At 41.7% G+C, this 24521-nt stretch overlaps 1 protein-coding gene across 3 annotated transcripts in view; it reads right to left on the bottom strand.

Annotated features, from left to right (window-relative positions):
• Positions 1 to 2799: 2799 nt before the first annotated feature.
• Positions 2800 to 24521, bottom strand: part of REPS2 (RALBP1 associated Eps domain containing 2) — a 101081-nt gene continuing 79359 nt past the window's right edge. The window contains exons 15-19 of one of the 3 annotated variants that reach the window (XR_005952298.1): positions 17993 to 18076; positions 15318 to 15463; positions 13138 to 13243; positions 12314 to 12543; positions 2800 to 2854 (exon numbers count right to left, since the gene is read on the bottom strand). Coding sequence is in view for 2 of the 3 variants with exons in the window: in XM_041399911.1 (XP_041255845.1) it covers positions 12475 to 12543; positions 13138 to 13243; positions 15318 to 15463; positions 17993 to 18076 (405 nt within the window). In the remaining variant the exon portion in view is untranslated. Of the gene's footprint in view, positions 2855 to 7379; positions 12544 to 13137; positions 13244 to 15317; positions 15464 to 17992; positions 18077 to 24521 lie in introns of those variants that run through there. The other 2 variants (XM_041399911.1, XM_041399913.1) reach the window with 2 other exon arrangements.

Below are 24521 nucleotides of genomic sequence, written 5' to 3'. Positions count from 1 at the left end.
CTGGAAGGCAGGAGAGCAGTGCTGCTGCAAGGCGGCTTAAGACACAGTGACAGGCCATGGTGAGGTGCTGGCAGCCCTCCCGCAGGAGCCTGCCCTCCAGAAGTGCTCTTCTCTCCTTCATTCAAAGGGAGCCCAGGCAACTAGTCAGCAGAGCTTTAATTCCTAACCAGGTGGAACCAAGGAAGGTTAACTCCACCTCTGATGGCTTCCCCAGACCACAGTAAAGGATCTGAATCCAGATTTACATGGCTCATGTCCTAATGCCTGGACTATCTTTCCTTTCTGGATGCAGGCATCTGAGAGCCAGACACACATCTGCAGTGTCAGTGGCAAAGAATCAAACACCATGACAGCAAAGACAGCCTCAAACACTTTTCCCTCTCATAATTAAACAGATTATTTCCTCAGGATAATATTTTATAAATAAAACTGTAACCCACCCCATTAATACCTACATTTACTAGCAGCTTCTTGTCAGGGGCCCCTGCTGCCTGTCCCCCTGTGTGGGACATTGGCTGGCAATGCTCAGCACCTGCCCCCAGTCAGTCCCACCAGTTCAGGTTTCCCAGTTGTCTTCATGCTAATGCTGAACAAAGTCCAGGCCTCCATTTCCTCGTCAGCTGGTTACAGATAAGAGGAAAGGCATCCTGTCTCTCTTTGGGGGCCAAAGAATCCAGCCCACAAGCTTAAAGGAGTGGATTTCTAGGAAGGCAGGATTTCAAACAGCTTTGTGGAGCTCTCCCCATTGCCTGTTCAAGAAAATAATCTCTTTGGCTGGCTCATCCCATATTAGCTTCCTGATTCATCCGCCCTACTCTTGAGCCAGGGCCATCCATACTTCATTAATTCACTGAGCCCTGTTGCACCTGCCACATATATGTTATTAGGTCACTGCTGATTAAATAATTCAGTCTCTCTGAAAAATTATTGTCCTCAAAAAAGTGGGTTATGTGCTGAGGCCAATCCTGTTTGCCTCAAGGAAGATCACTGCTCTCCTGCCTCTCCAGGGCACAGAAACAAGAACTCCATTTCATTAAATATCCCAGGAGAAACACTCAGCTAAGTAATTATGATCAGCTGCTGCCTAAACATGAGATACATGCAGGCTATAAATCATAAGCAAAAAACAGCAAGGAATGTCTTCTAATTTCTTTTATAAAGCTGAATATGGTGGTCAATGCAGATGGGATGTTCCCATTTCTAATGGGACAATATTATTTTATCAGAGAATCACACACTGGTTGAGCTTGGAAGGGATCTCTGGAAATCCCCTCAAGCAGGGCCACCTAGACCTGGCTGTCCAGACCCACGTCCAAATGGCTTTTGAATATTATCAAGAAGGGAATCTCTACAAACCTCTCTGGGCAACCTGTGTTACCCTCATAGTGAAAAAGTGTTTCTGATGTTCAGAGGGACCCTCCTGTGCTTCAGTTTGTGCCCATTGTCTCTAGTCCTGCCACTGGGCACAGAGCAGGCCCAAACATTCTGGCAGTCTCCTCTGAGAAGGTTAAGCCTTGGTCCGAGTAGAAAGCACAGGACACACAGCTTTAGTCCTTTGCAATGGGTTCTTGGAAGTCACAGTTACTGAGCCCTCAGTAACTGTAGAAGGACCTTTAGGCCATTACTCATACACTGAATACAATGCTTTAGGGTGGAAGCAGTGCTGTTGCATGAGTTTTGACAGCTGAACAGCACTGCTGCCTATGTGCTCTCTCCCAGTATTGACTGTATTTCTTAAAGCTCCAGCTGTTGGAAGCAAGGGATTTAAAAAAGAGTAAGCTTAGCTTTAATTCAGACAAATCTGTGGTCAAGAATTAAAAAGGGGCCTTGAGTAAAAATTCAGGGGCCAGAAGTCACATTAAGCAAACTTCCCATTTAATTTTTAGATGTCACTGTTTTTAAGCTCATCTCATGGTTTTGAAATCTGGATTCAGATACTAGATACTCAGATTCACTGAGGCTTGTCACACCTTGGCCAACATGACACAGGGAAAGCAAAAATCAAACCTCTTTTAGATAAAATTGTTTTTCCTACTAATTTCTTACACTCCTAAAGAACTTAGAGAATTTAATCTAGTTTTGCCACTTTGTGATGTGTATCGACTTTGCAATTTGTTCCACCCAGACAATGAAAAAAGACCAGTCTCTCTGAGCAGTGTGGCTACCCTTGACCTGCAGTCACTGCTTTAAACCTAAAGCACTTGCCTACAGCAAACTTACACATACAGCAAACAAGTTCACGTCTCTCCTGTGTCACCCACTTCCCACTGCAGTAAAAGATGCATAATAAAACAACTGTCAGAAAGTAACAGCTACAAGCACATACATCTAGGTGGAGGATTAACATAAATAACTTGTGCCCTTCTAACAGATGAGGGGATTATATGGTATCCTGTTGTGTAGGCAGTGCATATATCAACCTCATTTCTTTTAGACAAAAGCTAAATTTGAGGCCTGAATTATTACTTTTTCCCTAATGATAAAAGACAGCTGCATAAGGCAAAATGTGCAGTGATGTCTGAGCACAAAAATGAGTGCAACTCTCAAAAGGCTTTCTGAAATTCAAAGAGGAGCAATCAATAGTCCTGTTTAAGGGAAGTAAAAATTGAGACATCGATTACTTTTATTAGAACTGATTTTGTTATCTCACTCCTCTCCTGCCTTTGATCTCACTTCTTCCTGAGACTAAGAAGACGGGTCTGCTAATGAGACACCTCAGGATGTAAAGTTACCTGCACGATGGTCCTTCTCCTTGGGAGCTTCCCAAGCCCACGCTCAGAGTCACCATTGCCATAAATTCCAGAGCAATCTGTGAGCTTGGGATTCACCTTCTCAGGAGATGCACACAGCGATGCTGTCACCCAAGAGAGTGGAAAGCAAAGAGCACAAAGTCAGAGGACAGTTTTTATCCTTCTGAAGAGACACCTTTTATTAGCACTGTTTTTCAGGAAGACATAGGCTTTCAGTCAGCTAAGGCCTGCCTCTCCAGCTCTCGCAGAAACTTTCAATGCAGTTCTCTGAAAAATGCAGTAACAGAATGTACATGCTATGGGGTAGGGTGGCTCACACGTGCATCTGATGGTTTACAACAATTATTTACAAAAATATTATTACTTTAAAATGATGCTTCAGGTTTGATGCAAACCCTGCAAAAAGAGTGAGAGACAGATTCACACTGTCTCTTACAAACTGGTATAGTGTTATTTACAAATTTTCAATTCATTACTATGATCCCACCATTCCAGGATGCCAGCTGATGTTTGCAGGGCTGCCAGATAATGGGAAAAAAAGAAAATAAGAACTATAAACTCCTGGGTGTCATGATGCTGTATTTTACAGAGTCATTGCTCTAGAAATGAGATGACAACAAACTGGCTTCAATTTGGCTACCTTACTACTACTACTACAAAAAAGGAAAGAAGCAACAAAACCAACTAGAGATGAAGAAATGTCTGGAAGAAGACAGGCTGAACAGATGGGAATTCCTCTGTCTATACCGGAGAAAAATAACACAGGAGAATATTAAAAAAATATGTATCAAATAATGAACTGCAACAGGAAAAGTAAAGCAGAAACTTCTGCAAATATATCTGTATAGATCTTATACTGCTGAGTGTGCACTACAGGTATTTCAGATTAAGGCAGAGAGAAATGACTGTGGTCAGAAGTGAAGTGGAGGCTGGCCTAGAGCACACGCTTCAGGTTCCAGGGATGCCAAGGCAGTGCTCACCCAAATTCTATTTACTGAATTGGTTTTGGCAACTTTAGGGCTCTTCATTTTTCCTCTAAACTAACACTTTTTAGCACTGCATAATGTCAGAGTGACATGTTGAATGAGATGGGCCAGCCTAGAGCTACAGGCCTGTGTGTCCCGTGCTAGTGTTGCTATTAGGCTCAAATACCATTATTTCTGTAACTTTTCCCAAATTGTGTCATGCACTCTCAGGTTTCTCTGCTCAGTTGGAGCTGAGTGCAGGTTTCCACTGACCATTTCAATATTCAGCTTGCAGAGTTGCAAATCTACAATAAGATCATGTCCATCCAAATGATGTGTCACAGAGGCCCCTTGCTTCATCACCTGCAGCCAAAGGCACTTCCAGAGTCAACTAAATCAGAGCAAAGCCGTAAAGCCAACCATACATTTGTACAGGAGAACAAAATCAAGATGAGTCCTCCAGGCTACAGGCTGAAAGCAGGACCAGCCAGTGAGCACCTGTGCTTTGCTCAGCTCCAGTTTGAGCTAAACCAAGCAAGTGCCAAATCTAGAAAACAAGGCAATGAATCAAACTAGAGAAAAGAGTAATGAAGTACAGCTGAGGATCCAACTCATTAAAATATGAATTAGGTTAAGTTAGATTTATAACTAAGGTGGGGGAAATTAAACTGCATTTTTCTTCCTCAAATTAAAGCTTACCTATGGCGGTAAAATTCAGAACAGGAGGAAGATGCTGCTGGCCTGCCTCCACCTCAGCCCCTGCAGTCCAGCACTAGCCCTGGAGTCTTCCACACTTGACCCAAACACCCATAACTCGTTTGCTCTCACTCTGACATTGCTCCAGTGCACTTCATGGCCAGCTCTACTTGGAGCACGACATACCTGTAGCAGCAGTTCGAAAGGCTGTACGAATAAGTGTATGTGTGTTACTGTTTTCTCTAATATGAGTGATTGGGTGACAGGAGTAAATAGTTTGTAGTGAAACAGGAAGGTCAGTTCCAAATCAGAGCCCCTAAAAATCCTGGGATATCAAAAGTCCTGGGATGCTTGGATCAAAGTTCCTGAGGATTTTCACAGCAACAAATTCAAAAAGCACAGCCCTGAAGAGGCAGCTTCGGAGTAATACAACCACATATTTGGAGAGCAATCAAAGCAACAACTATTTTTATTTTTTTTTCCCCTAGGTGGTATGGTACTACATGCTGGAAACATACCTTTCCCAAGGAGGGTTTTTTTAATCCCAGGAGACATTTTGACTGACAGCTTCATGTGACTGATGATTCTGGCAGCACAGCTTTCCTTACCATCCAAACTGAGACACCCAAACCGGAGTGCTTTTTCTGTTGGTGGAGAATGGTGCCCCCAGTATGACCCACTGGGAGGGCCAATTGCTTTTGGAAGTGCACACCTCCTTCACCAAAGGTGATTACCCTGAAGGGAAATTGCTCTAAGAACTCATTAATGAAACAGGAAGCCATTATTTCTGACCAAGTATACAGTGTCCTTTACAAACAGCACGAGGCTGGAAAATAAATCCAGGTGAGATCACGTGCTGGCCTTTTCCTCTCAGATAAGAGTGTGAAAACTGCAGTAAACAATGCGTGCTCTGTATTGGTCTGCTCAACACTGGTATCACTGCCTTAACACAACCTAAACCTGTGACAGGCAGCACAAACTACTGAATTCCTGAAGTGACCTTGGAAGGGAATAACTCATGTATCAAGTGGCAGCCCTGCTCCAAGGGTCCTGGCAGTGAGTAGTCCAGCAGAGCATTTTTAAGCATGTTATCCTTTCATGTGGGCATGGAGCAAAGTGGCAGAGGCACGCTGACTTCCCTGCCACCTCAGGGCATGATTACTTTTCCAGGGTACTTTTCCAGAGCTGACATACTGCCTCCTTCTCCTCCTTCCTCCTCGCTGGGCTGTGGATGCTGTTTGCTGTCACAGGGCTGACACACTATCCTGCTCTGCTCCTGCTCATCTGCTGGAGGGCCTGTGGCAGTGAGGCATTACCTGCACATCTGCCAGCTGTTATACCCATGTTTTACTGAAAACCACAGCACACCGATGAGCTCCCTACATGAACCAAGGACGGCATGTAAAAAAATAACATTTCTTGTGGGACCAGCTGAGGCTAAGGAAGCAATCTCCCCCTCTCCCTCTCATCCACTCTCCCTCCCTCCCACAAAAAACAGACTAGATGCAATATATAGCCTTAGTCTTGTCCAGCCCATCACGTTTCTGATGCATAAAGCGTCTTCAAAATGTCCTCAGATATTTTCCTGTCTCATGCAATTTAAGTTAACAATCAATAAACATAAACCAATCCAGGATTTGACTGGAAATACTGATTCAGCATGCAGCAGAGGGACTACTGGACTAACACATCTGGAACACAGCTAATGCCACTCCTTCCAGATGAGTGCCCAAAACAGTGGGTACTGAGGCAATAATGAGGATAAGAGAGCCTGCTGCAAGTGGAGCTCACATCCCCAAGGCCTCCTGCTCCAAAGGTGCATTTGAGGGCACTGTAAAACAGGAGGAGAAACAAGACCATGAGGTGAAGGAGCTCTGATTTGGCTATGGGCTAGAGATACCTAGGGATTCAATTTCTTTGTTAATTTTCCTTTATTCTGCTTTACTGCAAAATCCACATAAACATCCCACTGAAGCAGGCACACTTGTAAAGCAGCACTACCTTAAAAAACAGATTAAAAGGGGCTTTTGAAGCTTCTCCTTTTCTTTCCCACTTCAACTAAGAACTTTTCTCTGGAGCAGGAAGATGTATTTTTAATTTTTAAGAAAGATTATTGGAACCATGAATTTAAATAAGGAGAGCCAATCTAGACTTGCATGAAGGCACCCCAGAGTACCATCTAATTGTAAAAACTAAGCATGGAGGAGCCATCTAAATCCATCCCACTGCTGACGGAGAATAGCTCCCCACAGGATATTTACAAGTTTTTAACGCCTTGGCCTTGTGCCTCACATGCACCAGAGACATACTTCTAGGCCAATAAAACATCCCTTGTCATGGCTTAATGCTGGAAGAATTAATTTATCACTCATTATTTCCTCTTTTAAAGCTCTGCTCTTTGGATAGCTGTGACATAATTCTTAAAAATCACACCAGTTAAAGAGCAGAATATGCTGTACCCTCTGGCTCCCTGCCCACAAAGGCCAGCTATTCAAATGGTTTCCTTTTTCCAGCTTAATTTCAGCTCTCACAGCTGACAAGGGGCCAAACCCACTGATCACAGGGATGAAGGGTGGAACACCTGGAGTCCTCTAACAGGTCCTGCCTGGCCACCCTCAGACTAAGGATCTCTTGGAGGCTGGGAGTGGTTTTTCCTTCACAGTGGTGAAAGAGTGTCCCTCTTTGGGCTAAATCAGGGAGTTATGTCTGAATTCTGACAAAGCAAGGCCTGACAAAGCAAATATGAAGTTTTGACTTAATTGGAGCCTAAGGAAATATGATTTCACTTTAAATAAGTCTCTCTCTGTCTCTATTGTGTACACACAATTCCAATGTAAGTGATTTCATCTTTCAAAGCTAAAGGTCAGCCATTTCAACATGGTATTTTTTCCACTGGGTGTCACAGTTTCTGGTCTCCTGGCAGATTTGTACCATCAACATCCTAAATAAACCACAAAAGCAAAGGCAATTTGAACTCATTGGACGCTTTTATTTTAATGTAGCACCCAGCTTCATATCACATACATTTTCCAAAATTAGATGGGCATAGTATAGAACACTATACATTTTGCAGCTTACCACGGGGACAGTCTGCAGCTGTGAAAACAAATTACTTAAATCTGGCTATCTAATTTATAAGTTAAAATTCAAATATATAATAGCCTTGGGGCATTTTTTTAGATTAACAACCATAATGCTTGCAATACAAGTCCTTTGTATCAAAAAATCCATAACAGAGTAAAACATAATGCATATGTTCATAGCACATATCAAGATAGCTGAAAAAAGCTCCAAAATACATAATCTCTTTTCAAAGATACTAAATCACTAAGATTTTTTTTTCTTGAAAAAAATATTTTATTCTTTTGCCAATAAAATACGTGACTTCATGAACCCATGTGTTTTCTTGTCAAAGACCGTGTATGCTGGAGACAGAAAGGCTGATGGTACTGGAAAATGGACATCCCTCATATCCCAGCTAGCAACTTTTACAGATCTCTGCCTCCTGATTTGGAAGCTCATCTGGGAGGAAAGAAACCTATGCACCCCCAACAGGCAATTTTCACACATGCCCATCCTAAATGCTTCCCATGAAGGTTTCCAAATGCCAGCCATCCCTTTGTGGTCATTTTACCATGCACAGCCTCATCACCCTATGCTGGCTAGCCTTGGCAGTGTTGTAGAATCAGACTGGTTTGGATTGGAAGTGACCATGTAGATCATCTAATTCCAACCCCCCCTGCTGTGGACAGGGACACTTTTCACTGTTCAGGTTGCTCAAAACTCCCTCCAACCTGGCCCTGAACACTTCAAGGGGTGGGGCAGCCATAATTTCTCTGGCAACCTCTTGCAGTATCTCACCACCTCCACAGTGAAGAGTTTCTTCCTTATATCTAATCCAAACCTGCCTTCTTTCAGTTTGAAGCCATTCTCCCTTGTCCTGTCACTACATGCTTGTACAGAAAGTCCCTCTCCAGCTCTCTTGTGGCACCTTTAGGTACTGAAAGGTGCTATAAGGTCTCCCTAGAGCCTTCTCTTGTCCAGGCTGAACAACCTGAACTCAGCCTGTCTTCATAGGAGAGGTGCTCCAGTCCTCTGATCATCCCTCAAGTTGGAACTGTCTGGATGATAGCCAAACAAATTCTTCTCCCTGATGTGGATACAGAATTTCCAACAGGAAAACTACTGCCATGCAGTCTGAAGATAATACTTTGACTTTAACAGGATATCCAACAATTTACCAGTAACAAGGCTGCCTTGACTAAACACACTTTTGTTACATCACCAAAACTCTCTGGAAGAGCGAACTGAGGACTTCCTGGAAAGAGTTGGTAATGCTTCCACTGCATTCTAGTATAATATTAATAACTAGGAAAAGGACATTGATCCTTAAGGATTAATGTGTGTTCACAGGTAGTTTGTTTAATAAAGGAATGCCTCAGAAATGGAAACTGTTTGCCTTGCTTAATTACCAGGTCATTATTTATTTTGAAAGGCTCAGATGAAAGCGGCTTATCTACAAAGGCAATCAGTCACTACACTTAGCTGGGCATTTTTCTTTTTTCACCACAGAATTACCACAGATTGAAACAAATATAGGTATCATGTGATATGAATGTTAGCAGACCCACAAAGAAAAGCACGAACAAATGGAATACACCTGAGTGCACACTTACACACATACTGAGGAAGATCTTTATCTGCTCTGCCTAGCCCTGTTCTGTAGACAAAAATATTTATTTGCGCACCGAAGACTTGAAAAGGAGCACCAGGCTCATGGTCAGCACATCTCTCAGATGCAAGGATGCCGTGCTCCTGTTCCCACTTTTCCTCTCTTGCTGGGCATGTTGTGCTCTGCCCAAGTACCTAGAGAAACCAAAAACTGAGGACAGTGAGAGCTCATGCACGGGAATGCGATCCCACTCCTTCATCAGGCTGGCAGCTGGGGCAGGCAAACCTTAGTTGCTGTTCTGGGTCGGGGATGTCAGGGGCTTAAACCTGATCGCTCACCTGTACCTCAAGAAAGTACCCTGAACATTAAGCCTGTGAGGTCTCCCTTTCTGACCACATGGTTTTGGATGTAGGAGCACCTCCCATCCAAAGTCTGAGAAAGCAAAGGTATCTGCAAGAAATTATGATTTTGATCCACCCACATTTTTCTAAAGAAAAAGTAATTTTTAAGAAAATCTGTAATATTGGACTTAGATGTGAATTTGGACCAGCCAGGGACTGTTAACAGTAGCCATAAGCATGGCTGCATGGAGGAACTGACAGAAGCACTGTCATAGCTTCATGATGCCTTCTCTCTCCTCAAAATGCCAACAGCTTCCCAAGAACAGACACTTTTTTTCATTTTGTGTGGGCTATCATAAATGCTTAACCACTGAGACATACAGAAGAGTAACCTCTGGCATCATATGTATAACACATCAACAACTCTCCCTGAATATTTCACTTTACTGATGTTTGAAGTGGTGTATCATCATCATCATGGCTGATATTTCACCAAAAAGAATACAAATCAACTCACATTCTAGTCATTAAAGCTGAGTGGAGTATTTGATTGCAGTGCTAAAATGCAGGGATTGTTAAATACTTTTATGTATTAATCCAGTGGTAAAGTAACAGCCAAGCAAGTATTTAATTGTTGGCTAAGCAAGTATCATAATCTCCAGTGAATGAAAAAACTCCTGGATTTTAGAAGGGAGACATTTGAAAAAGACAGTATAAAGCAGACTCCTCCACTCTTCCCTTGAAGAGTGTCTATTCCATGAATAACTCAGGTGAAATAAATGGGAGATTATTTCAAAGGAAGCTCCTTTCAAATATGACTTCCCCTTATATAGACAAATATGACTTCCTCTACTGCCTTAAAAATGCAGTGTACATGGTTCTTTATAATAATTTAAAAGCCTTCCTTAAAAATTACCCATAAAACAAAAAACAAGTGTGCCATATGATTACTTCCTATGAAATAGTAAGGTCTTATTAAGCAAATTACAATGTATGAACTAAAAAGCAAACAGAGCAAGCACTTAACCTCATTAAATCTCAGGAATGACTCAGTAGTATTATGAACAAATGAAATAAATGATGATAAATTCTCAGCAATACCACTATTAGCAAGAGGGCAGCGGCTCTTTTGCAGATTCCCAGAAAAGCTTGCATTCCTCACATTTTGTCACTGACCAGGAACGACCATCTGACCCCAGCTATGCAACAGCCACATGAGAGAAGTCCCAAATCCAGAAGAACAGTTGTTGCTGGTTGACACAGTGATCTTTAGTTGAATCAAAACTAGTGCATTACAAAAACAGACTTTCAGTAACAATTCTGCCAATGCTTACTTTCACCTGCAGACTTCTGGATTCATGTCCGCCTTCCACATTCCTTTCAGCAAAAGTAGACTGTTTCCTTACCACTTCAAACACTCCCAGTGATGCCTTTCTTATCTCTCAACAAAACTTTTGGCTGCTCTGGTGCCCTCTGATATGGCAAGGCAGCCATACCACGACACACCCCAAGGAGAGGTTACAGCTGCTTCAAACCTGCTTCTCCTTCCTCTCAGCCCCAGGGCCATCCTACAGATACAGGGAGCAAGCATCACACCCACAAGGGTGACAAAATTGCTGCACCATTTCTGCAAGGCAACCACATACACTTAAATCAGGTCAGTGTGACGTGTGCAGGGACATGTTTAAGGTGGACAACAGGTAGGTGGCATCCCTGTGCAGTAAAGCACACCATACCCATGGTGGGAGCAGGGTTGACATTATTATGTCTGAAGTCACCCAGTTCAAGAGTATTGCCCCAAGAAATACTGCAACATTCATTAGCCAGCTTCCACTGTAAGAACTGAGACCAAAGCCACCACTGCATCCAGGGAAAACTCCCTACAGGATTCAGCTGGCCCGGGATCAAATGCAGGTTAAAGATTAATCTTTACTTCTTCCTTTAGAAAACAGATGGGCATTAGCAGCTTTCTCCTATCAGTAGCATCTCCACTGATGTGCAAAGGAACCTTAACAAAAGCCTGCTGTAAAAGGCAATTACTTCCATCTCACATTTTATAGTCTCACACATAGCACTTCTGCTATCTTGCCTCTTCTGGAAGTACAGTTCTTGTACACATCCTTAAAATAAATCAGCAGCTATTAAGACAACAAAGCAGACTAATACAAATGTACATAGAATAGCTTTTATAAAAATTACCTGAATGCATTTTTAACCTCTTGTTAGAAATACACTGTTGGTTAAAGGAAAAGAAGAAAAGAAAAAGGCTATACACCACCCATCTCGAACATGCTAAAAGAATGCAGAGACACTGGTAGTTGCAAGCAAGTGCTCAAATACTGGTGATTAGAAACAGCTGTAGCTCAAAAAGATTTTTTTTTCCTAATTTCCAAAATAATTATATTTTAGTATTTTTTACTGTTCTCCTATATGATTTGAACTAATAAAATACAAGTTCTCTAACATTAAAATACATCCGTGATTGCATAATAAACAGTACTAAGAAAATAATTATTTGACATGTGATTGAGGATAAAGATTCTGTACATCTTGCAAGTTCTGTTCCTGTGGTACGTTAAATCCACAGGTACTCTACAATGATACAATCCTACAGGAATCAGTAACATCCAGAAGCCCATCTCAGAGGATGAGTTTTCAATTTAAGCAATAACTCAGGAATGCTGTACCTCTTAATGATCAGGGCAGGAGGTGCTGCCAAAACACATATAAATCAGGAATTCTTTACATAAATAAAATACTCTCAGGTTATTCATTTCAGAGATAAACTGCATTTACACATTAGGCTGGGAAGGGGGAGGAAAGAAGGCAAAGCATCCCCCACTTGGAAATATTCCATAGTCAGGTATTTGTTTTCTGTACCTTCCTCACCTGCAAAGGCAAAATGTGTGTAATGGGGTGAAGAGAGAGCCAGCAAGGCCAATCCTCCCCCACTGCCTTGGCAGAGACCCTGCTCAGCTGCACAGAACTCCTCTCCTTGCAAGGCTGCTGGACACTGCTCTGCTCCTGCTCACGCACAGCCATGCGGGACGTCACAAGACGGTGACAGGACGAAGCTGCTCCAGCTGCGTTTCCAAGGCAATGCGCTCCTTGTGAACCTCCTGCAGGAGGAGAGGTGTGTTAGAACTCTGGGGATGCTCACATGCAGCACCCTGCTCCAGAACAGGGCAGCCAGCCAGGCTCTCACCAACCTCCCATGAAAGGGCCCCGTGCCAGTGTGGGAGCTGGGCTGGACTGCAGCTCCTCCAGGGTCTGCTTCCCCATCTGGGAAGGCTCAGAGCTCAGAGTGGGAGTGCACTTGAACCCCCCCGAGCCTCAGTGCAAAATGTGCCTGAGGAGTACCCATCAAGTCTTCTGGTCTCTATTAAAACAACAGAGCTCTGCTCTGTCAGAAAGCTTCCAGACAGCAATACAACTTGAAGGACAAGTTCAGTTTTCTTCTCTTTTGTGAACTGAGACAAACTTCTCTGTCTCTTCCTGCTGCAAAACACACAGGTAACAGCACTGGCCTGCTAAAGATGGAAGCAAGTAAAACCTGACCCAAGGAATGATGGCAGTGTGCTCTCATTAAAAGCTCTCATCTCTGTGCTTGTTTCAATTACTGCCCTATTTTTTGCTCTGATTTCTATACTGCTGGAGGTGACACATAACTGATTGCAGGGAGCTTTGTCACTGATTTTCAATGCATTCCTTACCTTCAGCTGCTGCTGGAGCTCACTGTTCAACCTGGCGAGCACAGCATTGGCTTCTTTGTTTTTTCGTATAGCGGTCTGAATAGCCCTTTTCTGCTTGGAAGACTGTCTGCCAGACAGATAAATACAAGACATTTCAATTAAGAGTCTCAGCACTGGCTGATGACAGAAGAGCAGTCACCCATTCTGCATAACTCTCTGCACCCTGGACTACGTGTCAAAGACAAGGTACAAACTACAGATTTAGGAGAAGAACAATGTAACAATGAAATAAGATGCCTGAATCAGGAGGAATATTTGAAACTTGTTAACCTGAATGACAGAAATATTTTAGGCTGTCTCAATTATTTCAAGATCACTGCATTCTCCTTGAGCTTAAGAATGATCCCTGCATAGCTGTGCTTACTGCAGTATCTTGCATTAGCTGTTTTCAGAGACTTGTAGAGTTTAAAGAGACACAAGTGGTTAACAGAAAATACGGAAATCATTCTATACAGAAAGAAAGGACATTGGCATGAAAATTCTGTCTCAGAGTTTTGCTGATTCTGATGTTTCTTTAACTCAAAAATTAATACTTCTTTTATTCAAAGCAGTCATTTCCACCAAAACCATCTGACATGACAAATGGGAAGATGACTGATTGACTTCCCTCAGCTTTTTTGCTGCTAAAATAAAGGATGTACCTTTTTTTAAAGAACTTATTTTATTAATTAAGAATTTTTATTGCTTCATAGCCTGTGGTAACTGATCTGGAGGAAATGACAGCTATGCAGACAGGTATAAAAAGAGACAGCTGTAGATAAGGACCAACCTATTCAAAGCAAGAGAGATAACAACAGCAAAAAAGAAAGAAAATACAGAAAATATTGACTGAATATCCAAGCCCCTTTCCAAATAAATTATTTTAAAGTTTTACATGAGGAAACAAGAGCTCTTTAATGCCAGATTTGATCTAAAACAGATGCCCTACTTAAATATGGTCCAGGGGCACACAGTGCCCATTAGCTCTTCTCTCTTAACAGAGCTGTTAAGAGAGAAGCTGTGTTGACACTGATTTTTGCAATAGACTCTCAGCACAGCAACAGGACTTTATGCTGTTATCTTCCAGTGAACTGTCAGTTTTCTGCTTCACTATTTTCCTGCAAACTACTCTCCATAGGCTATAAAGTAATAAATGATAGGGGGAAAAAAAAGGCAGGGCAATATATGTCTGTGGCCATTTTAACATTTTCGGAAAGAACAGACAAGACAATATTGAGATGTTAACAAATGCTGTTATCTTTGAACCACAATGGAATATGCACTCCCAAAGCACAAAATAGTACTTCAAGAGCATCCTAGGAGTCTTATTACTTATTCTAATCTCCAATTATGCAGCACAGATTCAGTCTACTGATAAACAGTCTGCCAAGAAACGCTCAATTGATTTGGGCAGCTTGATTTTGTTTCAGACTGAATCAGATGTCATTTGCAAGGCCCTGGGTGATGGTGGGGTATAATGTTTGCACAGTGCTTCAGCTGAGGGAGATGCACAGACCAAACAGGATTTCAAGTGCCTTTGCTTACCACTTGTACAATCCCTTCTCCACCACTATTAAATACACATAGAGTGAAATCCCTATAAATCAGCTGACAGCTTTGACAGCTGTATTTACAAGAGCAAACAACACGTGTTGGGTTTGGCCATTATCAGACAAGTGGTCTGTGGCTTGTCTCACCCCAGTGACAAGCCTGTTTCCAACATGCCTCACAACAAAGAAATATCACAAGGATACGACCAACATCAAGCATTTCATGACTCAGCTTCCTGGCCATTTATTTGGCCATATCTATCCACATGAAGGAGCAAAATTCCAAAAAACACATGCAAGGCAGAAACACGGCACCCTCACATACAAAGCAAGTTGTGTTAGAGATGGTTGAACAGGCAGGCTTGCTCCTCAGTCATGTCTAGCAGGTACAGAAGTAGGACACCTTTGAAGAGGTTAGCTATGTGTCAAATACCACTGGCAGTCACTACAGGCTTAGTCTGCATTTGAGAAGACTGATGTAGATTTCAGAGACCTGTGTCTTGTGAAGCATCCTCAGAAACAGAACTATTAAGCACTAAAATTACACAAAGAGCAAACCCTGCTACATCAGATCTCACATTGCAGTTTGGCATGCTTGATAGAGGTTTTTACTTTTGGACTGGGAGGTGGGACTTGACTGCTGGCAGGGAAGAAGTCACATTTATAGTGGGAGAAAGCTCGGGGGTCTCCAGCCCTTGTGCCTCCGTCCGGAGCTTCCTGCGGGCAGGTTTGGAGGGTGGTTGAGCAAGAACAACCTCCTGAAAGGAAAAAGCATAGCAACATTAAGTCAGGCCATATGTATCCCATCATTAGGCTGGAGAATACTTGTGTCACATAAATTGCTGACAGCTGGTTAAGATTTCATTACTTAAAGACATACAGAGCTTATTTCCAATTTGGTAATAGCCTCTCAGGTTTCTGACTTTGAAAAAGGAACAATAACTCCTGCAATCCCTTCATGAATGAAAGAGTGTATTACCTTCATCTGGATGACAGGCTCTTCACAACTGGGTTGTATAGCTTAGTGTGCATTGGGTGGAGGAGGAGGGAGAGGTATAAACACATGTACTAGCCCCCAGCTGACCCAAACGCATTAAAAACAGAGCAAGATTTGTTTTTTACTATTTTCAGTTGGAAAGAATCAATAATTAATCACTTGCATCCCAACTTACTGCCTCACACGTCTGGCATGGAGCCTCTCCCTTCTCCCCTCCTCTCTTACATGAAGGAACACTGAATATAGTTTTGAAATACAAATACATTACATTATCCATGCAAAATTAACATGTTGAAGTATAGAAGGCCAGCTATTTCTTTTGATAAGTTACATCAGAGAAATAGTCTGTATTTTCTAGGTAAAGCAGAGACTGCATTTTTATGACTTCAGTGGTTAGAAGTGTTTTCATTATTATAAATTAAGACATCCTTTCTTTTGCAACGAGAAGTAGTTTTACCACCTTATAGCTGATTTAAATTATAAATATAAATGTATTCTCTTCAGTGTATTATATTATTAGATCATTTTCACAAGGGATATAGCTATTACTGCCTCATTTCATGAATGAGAAAGCTAGGACTCAAAAAGTTCAATTGACTTGAGACAGGTTTTATCAGCATCAAAGACAAAACCAATGACCAAATTTCACTATCACACATTTTACTGTGCTAGATTACCTTCACTACTGCTTTTTCACCAAACGTTCATAAAATAAGAAAAAAAATGGGGAAACATTTAAAGACAAAGTAATTACAAGGAAAAAAAATACTGTAGTAAGCAGCCTGACTCACAAGAAGAGACTTCTATGAGTGATACAAAATGTAACCAATATAAGACCATCAATCATTCATATTAGAAGGGTTGCCATTATAAAAAGAATTTGAATTATAAGGAAAAAGGTTTAAACATTAAAAAAGAGTTTTGTAATTACTGAAAAAAATCTAAAAATATTATCAGATGTTCTGACCAGGATGTCAGCGCATCATGGCTGCGTAGATCTCTGGTAATGCCATGCTCTGAACCTCTGCACCACCCCCCTTACAGCAAGGGAGGAACTTGCATATGCCTTCCACAACTATAATGCCCAACATACAATGCCAGTCTACCTCAAGCTGCCCAAACCCTACGATATCCACAGGGTAATTCCCTCTCCCCTTTCAAACACAACAGTGTAAGCAATGGTCCAAGCAGATCCCTCAGAAGGGGCTCTCTGGCTGGCTGCTGCTGCTTTGGAAGGTGGCTCAGCAGTGCAACAGCCTCCCACACCCCACAGCGTGGGCCTCGCTGCATTTTATGGAACCAGGTGGGATGAGGGTGAGCATGAAGTAGGAGAACCACAAGGACTTCATTTCCTCAGCAGGGCTACAAAGCACAGCAAGGAAAGAGCAGGGCCAGGCTGCAAGTAGCATATGAAGAGCGCAAGCAGAGCAAGGACACTGCCAGAAGGCACTGTCACATACAGAAAATGATGACACTGGATGTTTGCCTGTGCCCCACATTACACTAAGAAGTGTGATGGTGCTCCCAGGGCAAGGTACATCCAGCACCTGCCAAAGTTCTTGGTTGGGCTGAGTAAATGTCTTGTAGGTGCTCTCTGGCTGCAGGAGGGGCCAGAACGGGAAGGATCTGTATTTGCCCCCTATCCAAAGCTGTTCTGGCTGGGGCTGGTGGAAAGAGGTGGCCAGAGCAAGATCAGGAGAGGGAAAATGCTCACAGGCACTGCTAAGGCCACTCCATCCCTAAGCAAGGCCCTTTGAAATGTGCTGTTTTAATTTCAGTGCTTACTTTTTACAACTGATAGGTTCATACAAAAACACCTTAGAAACTGCACATCTTGAGCAAATCTTTCCCAGTCTATGTACATTTAGTGGCAGATCCTGACCTCTAGTAAAGGTATTTACATCAAAATCAAATCCTCAATAACTGAAACCAAGAAGTGCATCACAATTTGGAGGAACTACAGTAAGACAGGGCTGGAGTACTCAATCAAACTCTTTTTTGTTTTCCCTAAGGCTCCACATGCCCCTATTGATTTGAAATAAATGGCAAGCTGTCACTCTCAAAGCATGTGCATCAATGTGTACATAGTAAGAGGTTTCTTAATGATTTATGTAAGTTGATGTCACATATGATCACAGTTCTCCACCAGTGTCTTCACCTCCAGAGAAGGTAAACATGTAAAAACATAACCCTAACCCTCTGTTTAATTGCTTTTAAACTTAAAACAACCACATTTGTTGATGAAGGAAAATCACTCCATAATGATTGGTACAATGTGTGCAGATCTCACCTTTTTTGCTGAACTGTTTTCTTCTGCCTGTGATGGGGGTCTGTTCATCTGAGGATGTAATTCAACCTCAGATGGTTGCTCTGTCTGCAACAACAAATCAGTCATTGCTACACCCAGAATATGACTAGCAGTCACATACAATAAAGTCAATGAAAGGAAATGTTACACACAAAAGAAAAGTTACTTTAACAATTCAACACTAGGGAAAACAGAGATCTAGGGTGACAGCTGAATGGATGGCATATGTCTTTTGCAGATTTTTAATGAAACCATATTCTTGCATTTTACTGTGCTGGGAAAATGGGAGAAAAGTTTTTTAGTGAAGCATTAGGAACCATGTCTCTGAATGTAAACAATCTAGTACCCAGAATTTATTCTAGAATTACCATAATGACCTAAATATTTTGAGAAAAACTAAGAGAATAGAAAAAAGCTAGAAAGACCCTTGGATATGCCCTGTCACCTTATTGTCACCTTATTATCACCTGAAACCAATAAAAATTCATAGGAGTAAGCCTCTGTCTTTGAAGTTTGTGAGGCTGGAGTGACAAAGCCGGAATCATACCAAAAATTCCAGCAAAGTTACTGAAAACACAAGTCATAAAAAAGCAGACGAGTCTTCCCTCCTCCCTTCTCACATTTCAAACAGAAACCCAGCTGAAAACTCACCACCCAGATCTACACATCTGCAAAACAAAACACCTGATTCCCAAAATATCTGACTGAGAAGCAAACTAAAGCAGAGGATTAATCACTTGCTTTGCCTCTCATGAAAAGTTTTTTGCACCTTTCGATTTCCTCCACCAGGACAGGGCACAGCACTGGTGACAGTGGCAGGATTTAGAACTGCCTGTCCCCAGGTGCACAGCAGCAAACATGATATTATACACATGGTGTGGCTGTTTTCTGTCCACAACATATGGGCTGGCTCTCCAAAATGGGGAAGGCAGGCAGAAGCAGGAGGTTGAGGCCACTTGGCAGTGACAGACAGCCCCTTCTCCTCTTTCCCAGCTCCTGCCAAGTTGGAGCCAGGCTGGCAATGGCCCCAGGCAGCAGGGGCAACCTGCCATCCTGCTCCCTCCTCAAACGAGGCTCATTTCTGCACAGGTGAAAGCCTGTGTTTAAAACCAAGCCCAAGGCAAACCTCAAACTTTTAAGGGGCCAGGACTTTAGCCATAATAACAATTTGTTACACGCTAAAGAACCTAACTCACTGTTTCCAAGAGGTTTCTGCACAGGCTCACCAAGCTCTGTAGCAGTCACAAGTTTCCAAGTGCTTAACTCTAAGTTAAATAAAAACAACAGAAAGCCCTGAATTTGGTATATTTAAAAAGGAGGAACCTTTCCATAGCATTATTTCTTCCGTAACACACACAATAAGACCTGTACAGAAAGGTGCAGGGGCAATGTGATTCTGTGGTACTGCTCTTCTCCAACCATGCAGTATCAAATATGTGCAGAGAGGAGGAAGTTTTGAAATTAATTTTTTTAAAACACATGTGAAATTTGTCAGGAGAGAGGGAAGAGAGGGACTGACAAGATTTCTCTCCTGCCCTTTTTTAAGTGTGCTACATCTGTAGTGTTACCTGATGGTCAAAAAAACCTCAAAGAGCCCTTCACACTTTAATATTTCTGGTATTTGAATATGAATATCTTAATTTTTTTAAATTTTAATAACTACTGGATGCTAACATTTGAATTTTGAAAAGCTTTTTATATATTGAAGGGCTTCCTCTGTAAACGCAGATTTTTGGTCAAATAGAGTGAAATGGAAAAAAAGCAATTTTTTTGTGTGTCTATAAAAATCAAAGACCTTTAAAAGTCCATTGAATGCAACAGAATATTTCTTTATCAGTGAGCTGAATGGCCCATAACCTCCCTGATTTCTACAATAGCTTTTTATATATTTGAAAGAAATGAAGGCTCTAAGCACTGCTAACAGTAGCCTGGCCAAGTCCACAAGGGTTTCATGAATGATCTGGGGATGACAAAGCTCAAATAATGAACAGAACCGCACAGTAAGTTTGGGCCACATCAATTTGACAGCCCATTCATTCATTTAGGGACAGCCCAATAAATCCAGCCCTTCAGAGGGATATGTAATACACATACTAGAAAATCCTCATGGTATAGCTTTGCTGCACAACACAGAACTGTGCCAGGGTACAGGAAACAGAAGTTTTAATGACCCTTTAGTGACAGGGAGCACTCTAGATATCTGCCTTGACCTGGCCAGGCAGACAGGCAGCTTCTAGTGCTCACAGTCTTGTGGGAGTCTGCACTAAACCTTGCATCAAAAGCAAGAATATATTAACTTATTCCACAGAATGGAAAGGAAAAAAAAAAAACCTGACCAACTCCATGTTATTTATGTATAGATAAAAAAATGCAGCTTTTGAAGAACCAGTTTGTTCCAACAGCACAGAAGTAACTGAACAGATTGGTATTCTACGATGTCAGTTTCAAATAATCAGAAAAACTGAAATCAAAGTCAGATAAGGGGCCTAGAGAGGAAAGAAAATTTAATTAAAAAACAGAACACAAACTTTTGCAAAACACTCTCTCTTCTTTTTTTCTTATTTTTTTTTTCTTTTGAATGGTCTCATTGAAGGAGACTACTGTTTTAAACTAAAGGGAACTGGAAAGGAAAAGAAAGGGTAAACCCTGTGTTCTAGTGAAAGCAAATATAAAATCACAGTGAAAATGTCAAAAAGGGTAAGATTTCAAAATCTGTGAGAGCAAGATATTTTTTGTGAGCTGGGTGCTGTGACGTGTCTGTCAGGGCCAGCCTGCAGCCTGTGCTCAGGGCTGTGGTACCCACTGGCTGTGGCTGGGTCACTGGGCTGGCCACGTCTCCCTGCTTCAGGACATGTGGATGGCAAAGTTCGGCAGCCAGCGGTGCAGGGGCAGGCAAAAATAAATAGCTACATCCAACTGAAAAAAAAAAAAAAAAACAAACTAAAAAAAAACACCAAAAAAAACCAAAAAAAACCCAAAAAAAAAAAAAAAAAAAAAAAAAAAAAAAAAAAAAAAAAAAAAAAAAACCAAAAAAACCCAAAAAATCCCGTAGTTCTGGTGATGCAGCTCCTGCATAATGAATAAAACCAAGTGACTGCCGTGTCCCTAAACTGCCACCTAGTGGGCCGTGGGACAGGCCACTTCCGAGTGCTTGGCACACGCATCATGCATCCCTGCAAAGAAGGTTTGGTGCAGCCTCTCTGAAAGGCTCTGTGAATACATCTGCAAGCTGATGTGCCCCCACACTATCCCCCCACAGATTTTAAAGGAAAAATAACTCCTGCTTTTTCTTTTGGCAAGGGATTCTTCATAGATTTCCTTCACTGACTTGGATGTGGGGTATTTGTAGCCTGCTGGTATTGGGCCGAGAGAGCCTGACTCAGCAGTATTCTGGTCCTCTAGTGCAGTACAAGGAAAAGGATGTCCTTCAGGAGCAGCTGAGGTGAATTCCCTTTAGTTCTTCATCATTTTAATGCCATGCTTTGCATAGTCTGCCCACAAAAACATAGTCTGTTTGGCAATAAATTACCTCACTCCAATCACAGAAACATCTTAGAATTTTCAGACATCTTGGCACAATTTTTTGGGGGTTTAAATTCTTCACCATTGGTTTATTAATTATAAATTATGCAATATGGTCTTCCAAGGCAAACTCCATTTATGGTAGTGTAGAAGTGCTTTGATGGAGGTGTCTCACATCCTGAGAATGGAGTAAACTACTGACACTGGGAATGCTGCTGTGCTGGCTGGTATGGGCTGGGAACACATACAGAGTTACAGGAGATGGGCAAAGAATAGCCTGGCCATCTGCACTGCCTATAGTGCACTGCAGAGTCAGCAGACCAGGCCTACATGTATCTTGATTTTGGGAAGCAGGGTAAGACACCACAGAAAAGGGCAAGAGAGTATTCTATTCCAAATCTTCTGAAGAGATTCTCTTTGAAGAGACCAGTTCAGTTACATTAGCAGACAGTATCTCCTGTTTCCTTATCACAGTCTTGACTTTTCTAGGAATAGCCATACTCTTCCCATTGTTCCAGGCAGAAGGTAGAACTGGCCAACAAAGATTCTATGCAGTGGCCACATAGAGCCCAACCTACGGTCTATGGCCAACACTGAGCTTTAGAACAAATAATTCCTCATCATTAAGAAGAGTATTAAGAGTTGCAAATGCTCATTATTTCATGGCATGATCCCTGACCAGCCATTGATAATCTCCTCACTGCTCCATGTGACAATACTTAACCTTTCTACAAGTATATGTAACGCTCACTCAGGCACTGAGTGCTTCAAGAGCCTCAGATGAAAGATTTTCATAACTGTAAGAGAACACAGCATCTTAACAACTGGTTCTTCACTTACATTTCCAGTTCTTTTGCTTTGCAATGCTGGATTATATGTAGATTACACAACCACTTTTCAAGACAATCCGTAACTGATCTTCCAGAACAGAAGATCCACACCAAACGTTCCTAATTTCTGTCACGTGACAGCCTTTTTTCAAGAGGTCAAGTATATATATTCAATCATTGCCACAATTCAATTTCACCCACACTTATGCTCCAGGCTAACTTCACACACAGAAATAATCCCATTGTAGTCACTGGTACTACACACAGAAATGAAAATCTCTTTGTGCATTCATTGGAGTAGCCCATAATCATTATCTATATAGTGCCACTGCTTAGCTTTGCAAAAAAAGTATTGAGAACAGCTTATCTGTAAGGAAAAGTAGGCTACTAAATGTGCTTAACACTCTGCATGTGCCCATTGCAATCTTCTATCATCTCTGTGTAAGTTCATTTAAGAGGTACTCTGCTCCATTCTAAACACTCGTATTTTTGTGCTTAAAGCCAATTTCTGGGAAGTCGAGACATCTCAATTCCAGTTTCTGTGAGTCTCCTGCATCCCACACTGAATCATCAATTCTTTTTATTGCTTGTTACAAAAACTGAAAATAGTAAAACAGAAAAAAAACCAAAAACCCACAGGGATGCAAATGCAACAAGCTGCCAGGGTCTTAGTGTGCTGCCTGCTTTCTCAGCACTGTGCAGCCCTGAAGTTTTGATAAGCTTTTTCTTTCCCTGAGCTATCTGAGGGCTGGTGATAAGGTTGAGGAGAAAGGCAGTAAATACAAACAAATTGCTGTAATGTTCAGCTCATTCACAAGGAAAGAATAGGACCCAGATGGAAGCATTAACAATCTGTTTTAATACTTCAACTTCCACAAAACCAGATTAACGTGAGCTAGAAAGGCATATGTGCATTCCACTAGAGATACAGGCATTGGGTTCTTAGCTTTTTTCTTTGTTGTTATGATAAATGTGAAGCCAAATTAAAAAATTGTTACAACACATTTTAATTAAGATACTCGCCTTCTTCCACTCTTCCAGAAACCTCTTTAGAAAGGATTTAACATCATCCATCAACTACTCCTCAAATTCAATTTTAACTGTGCTACTTTCCACCACTTCTTAAATCACAATTTATTTTGTCTGGCTGTCTTAGATTTAATATATAATTTTCATGAGAGGAAGATAATCCATTTGTATTATATTAAAGTGGCAGATGGCAAAATCTTTCATGTTGCAGAAGACTTTCAGTTTCATTACTGTTACATGCTCCTTCAGTACCTATCACATGGCTTATACAACATATGTTATTCTGCAGCCAAAACCATGGAGGAGATAAAAAAAAAAACAACCTTTCCTTGCACAGTGGTTGTAAATGCAAACTAAAAAGTATTCCTTTCTTGTACAAAATTATGTATAAAACTGCATGGTGCCAAAAGCAAAATATTCACTTTTTTGCGGGGGCAATTTTTATTTATGTAAAAGAAAAGTTCCTTCCTGTAAAATTCAAAGTGTCCTGCCAGCACTTGAAATTCTTCATGTAGTTTTACATAATAAAGAAATGCTTGAGTATTTTCTTCAAACAACCTTTGTTGTAAGCAAGTCCAATCTCATCCTCCATGTATCTCTGCTATAGCCAAAGACACTGGTGTGGGGGGGACACCTGGACCACCTCCCAGCATGGAGCCTGCACGTGGCCATCCTGCTCTGGAGGCCTGGAGGTCTCAGCAGGATGGATGGAGTCCTTCCCCACCTCTTGGCCACAGCATGGGCACATGTAATTGATGGCTAAAAATCCAGCCTGAGCCACATTCGTGGCTCTCCACGGATTCAGCAGGACGTGGAGGCATGTTAGTAGACACAACTTTTTGAAATGAGTCCCAGTTTTCACTTGCAATTCTGGATGATGAATGGCCAAAAAGCTTCATGGAGCTATGAAGTATCAAGTAACATTTGGAGAGCAGAACACTTCATACGTTAAAAAGAGTAATATCTTTGCTTTCCAACACCACCAGGGGCTGTGACTGGGCAGGGTGACCCACCCACCATCCCTCGCAGTGCTTCATTTCCAGGATTTCACCAAATCAATAACACCTAACAGCAATGATGGCCACTAAACTGACAGCTGAATTCTGAGCTCATGACACAGTGAGATTTTA

This window comes from Onychostruthus taczanowskii, unplaced genomic scaffold (genome assembly GCF_017590055.1).
Source record: "Onychostruthus taczanowskii isolate IOZ18803 unplaced genomic scaffold, ASM1759005v1 scaffold17, whole genome shotgun sequence".
Lineage (NCBI taxonomy): Eukaryota > Metazoa > Chordata > Aves > Passeriformes > Passeridae > Onychostruthus > Onychostruthus taczanowskii.
Note: the sequence above shows the minus strand (reverse complement) of the source record. Positions and strands in the feature narration are given on the sequence as shown.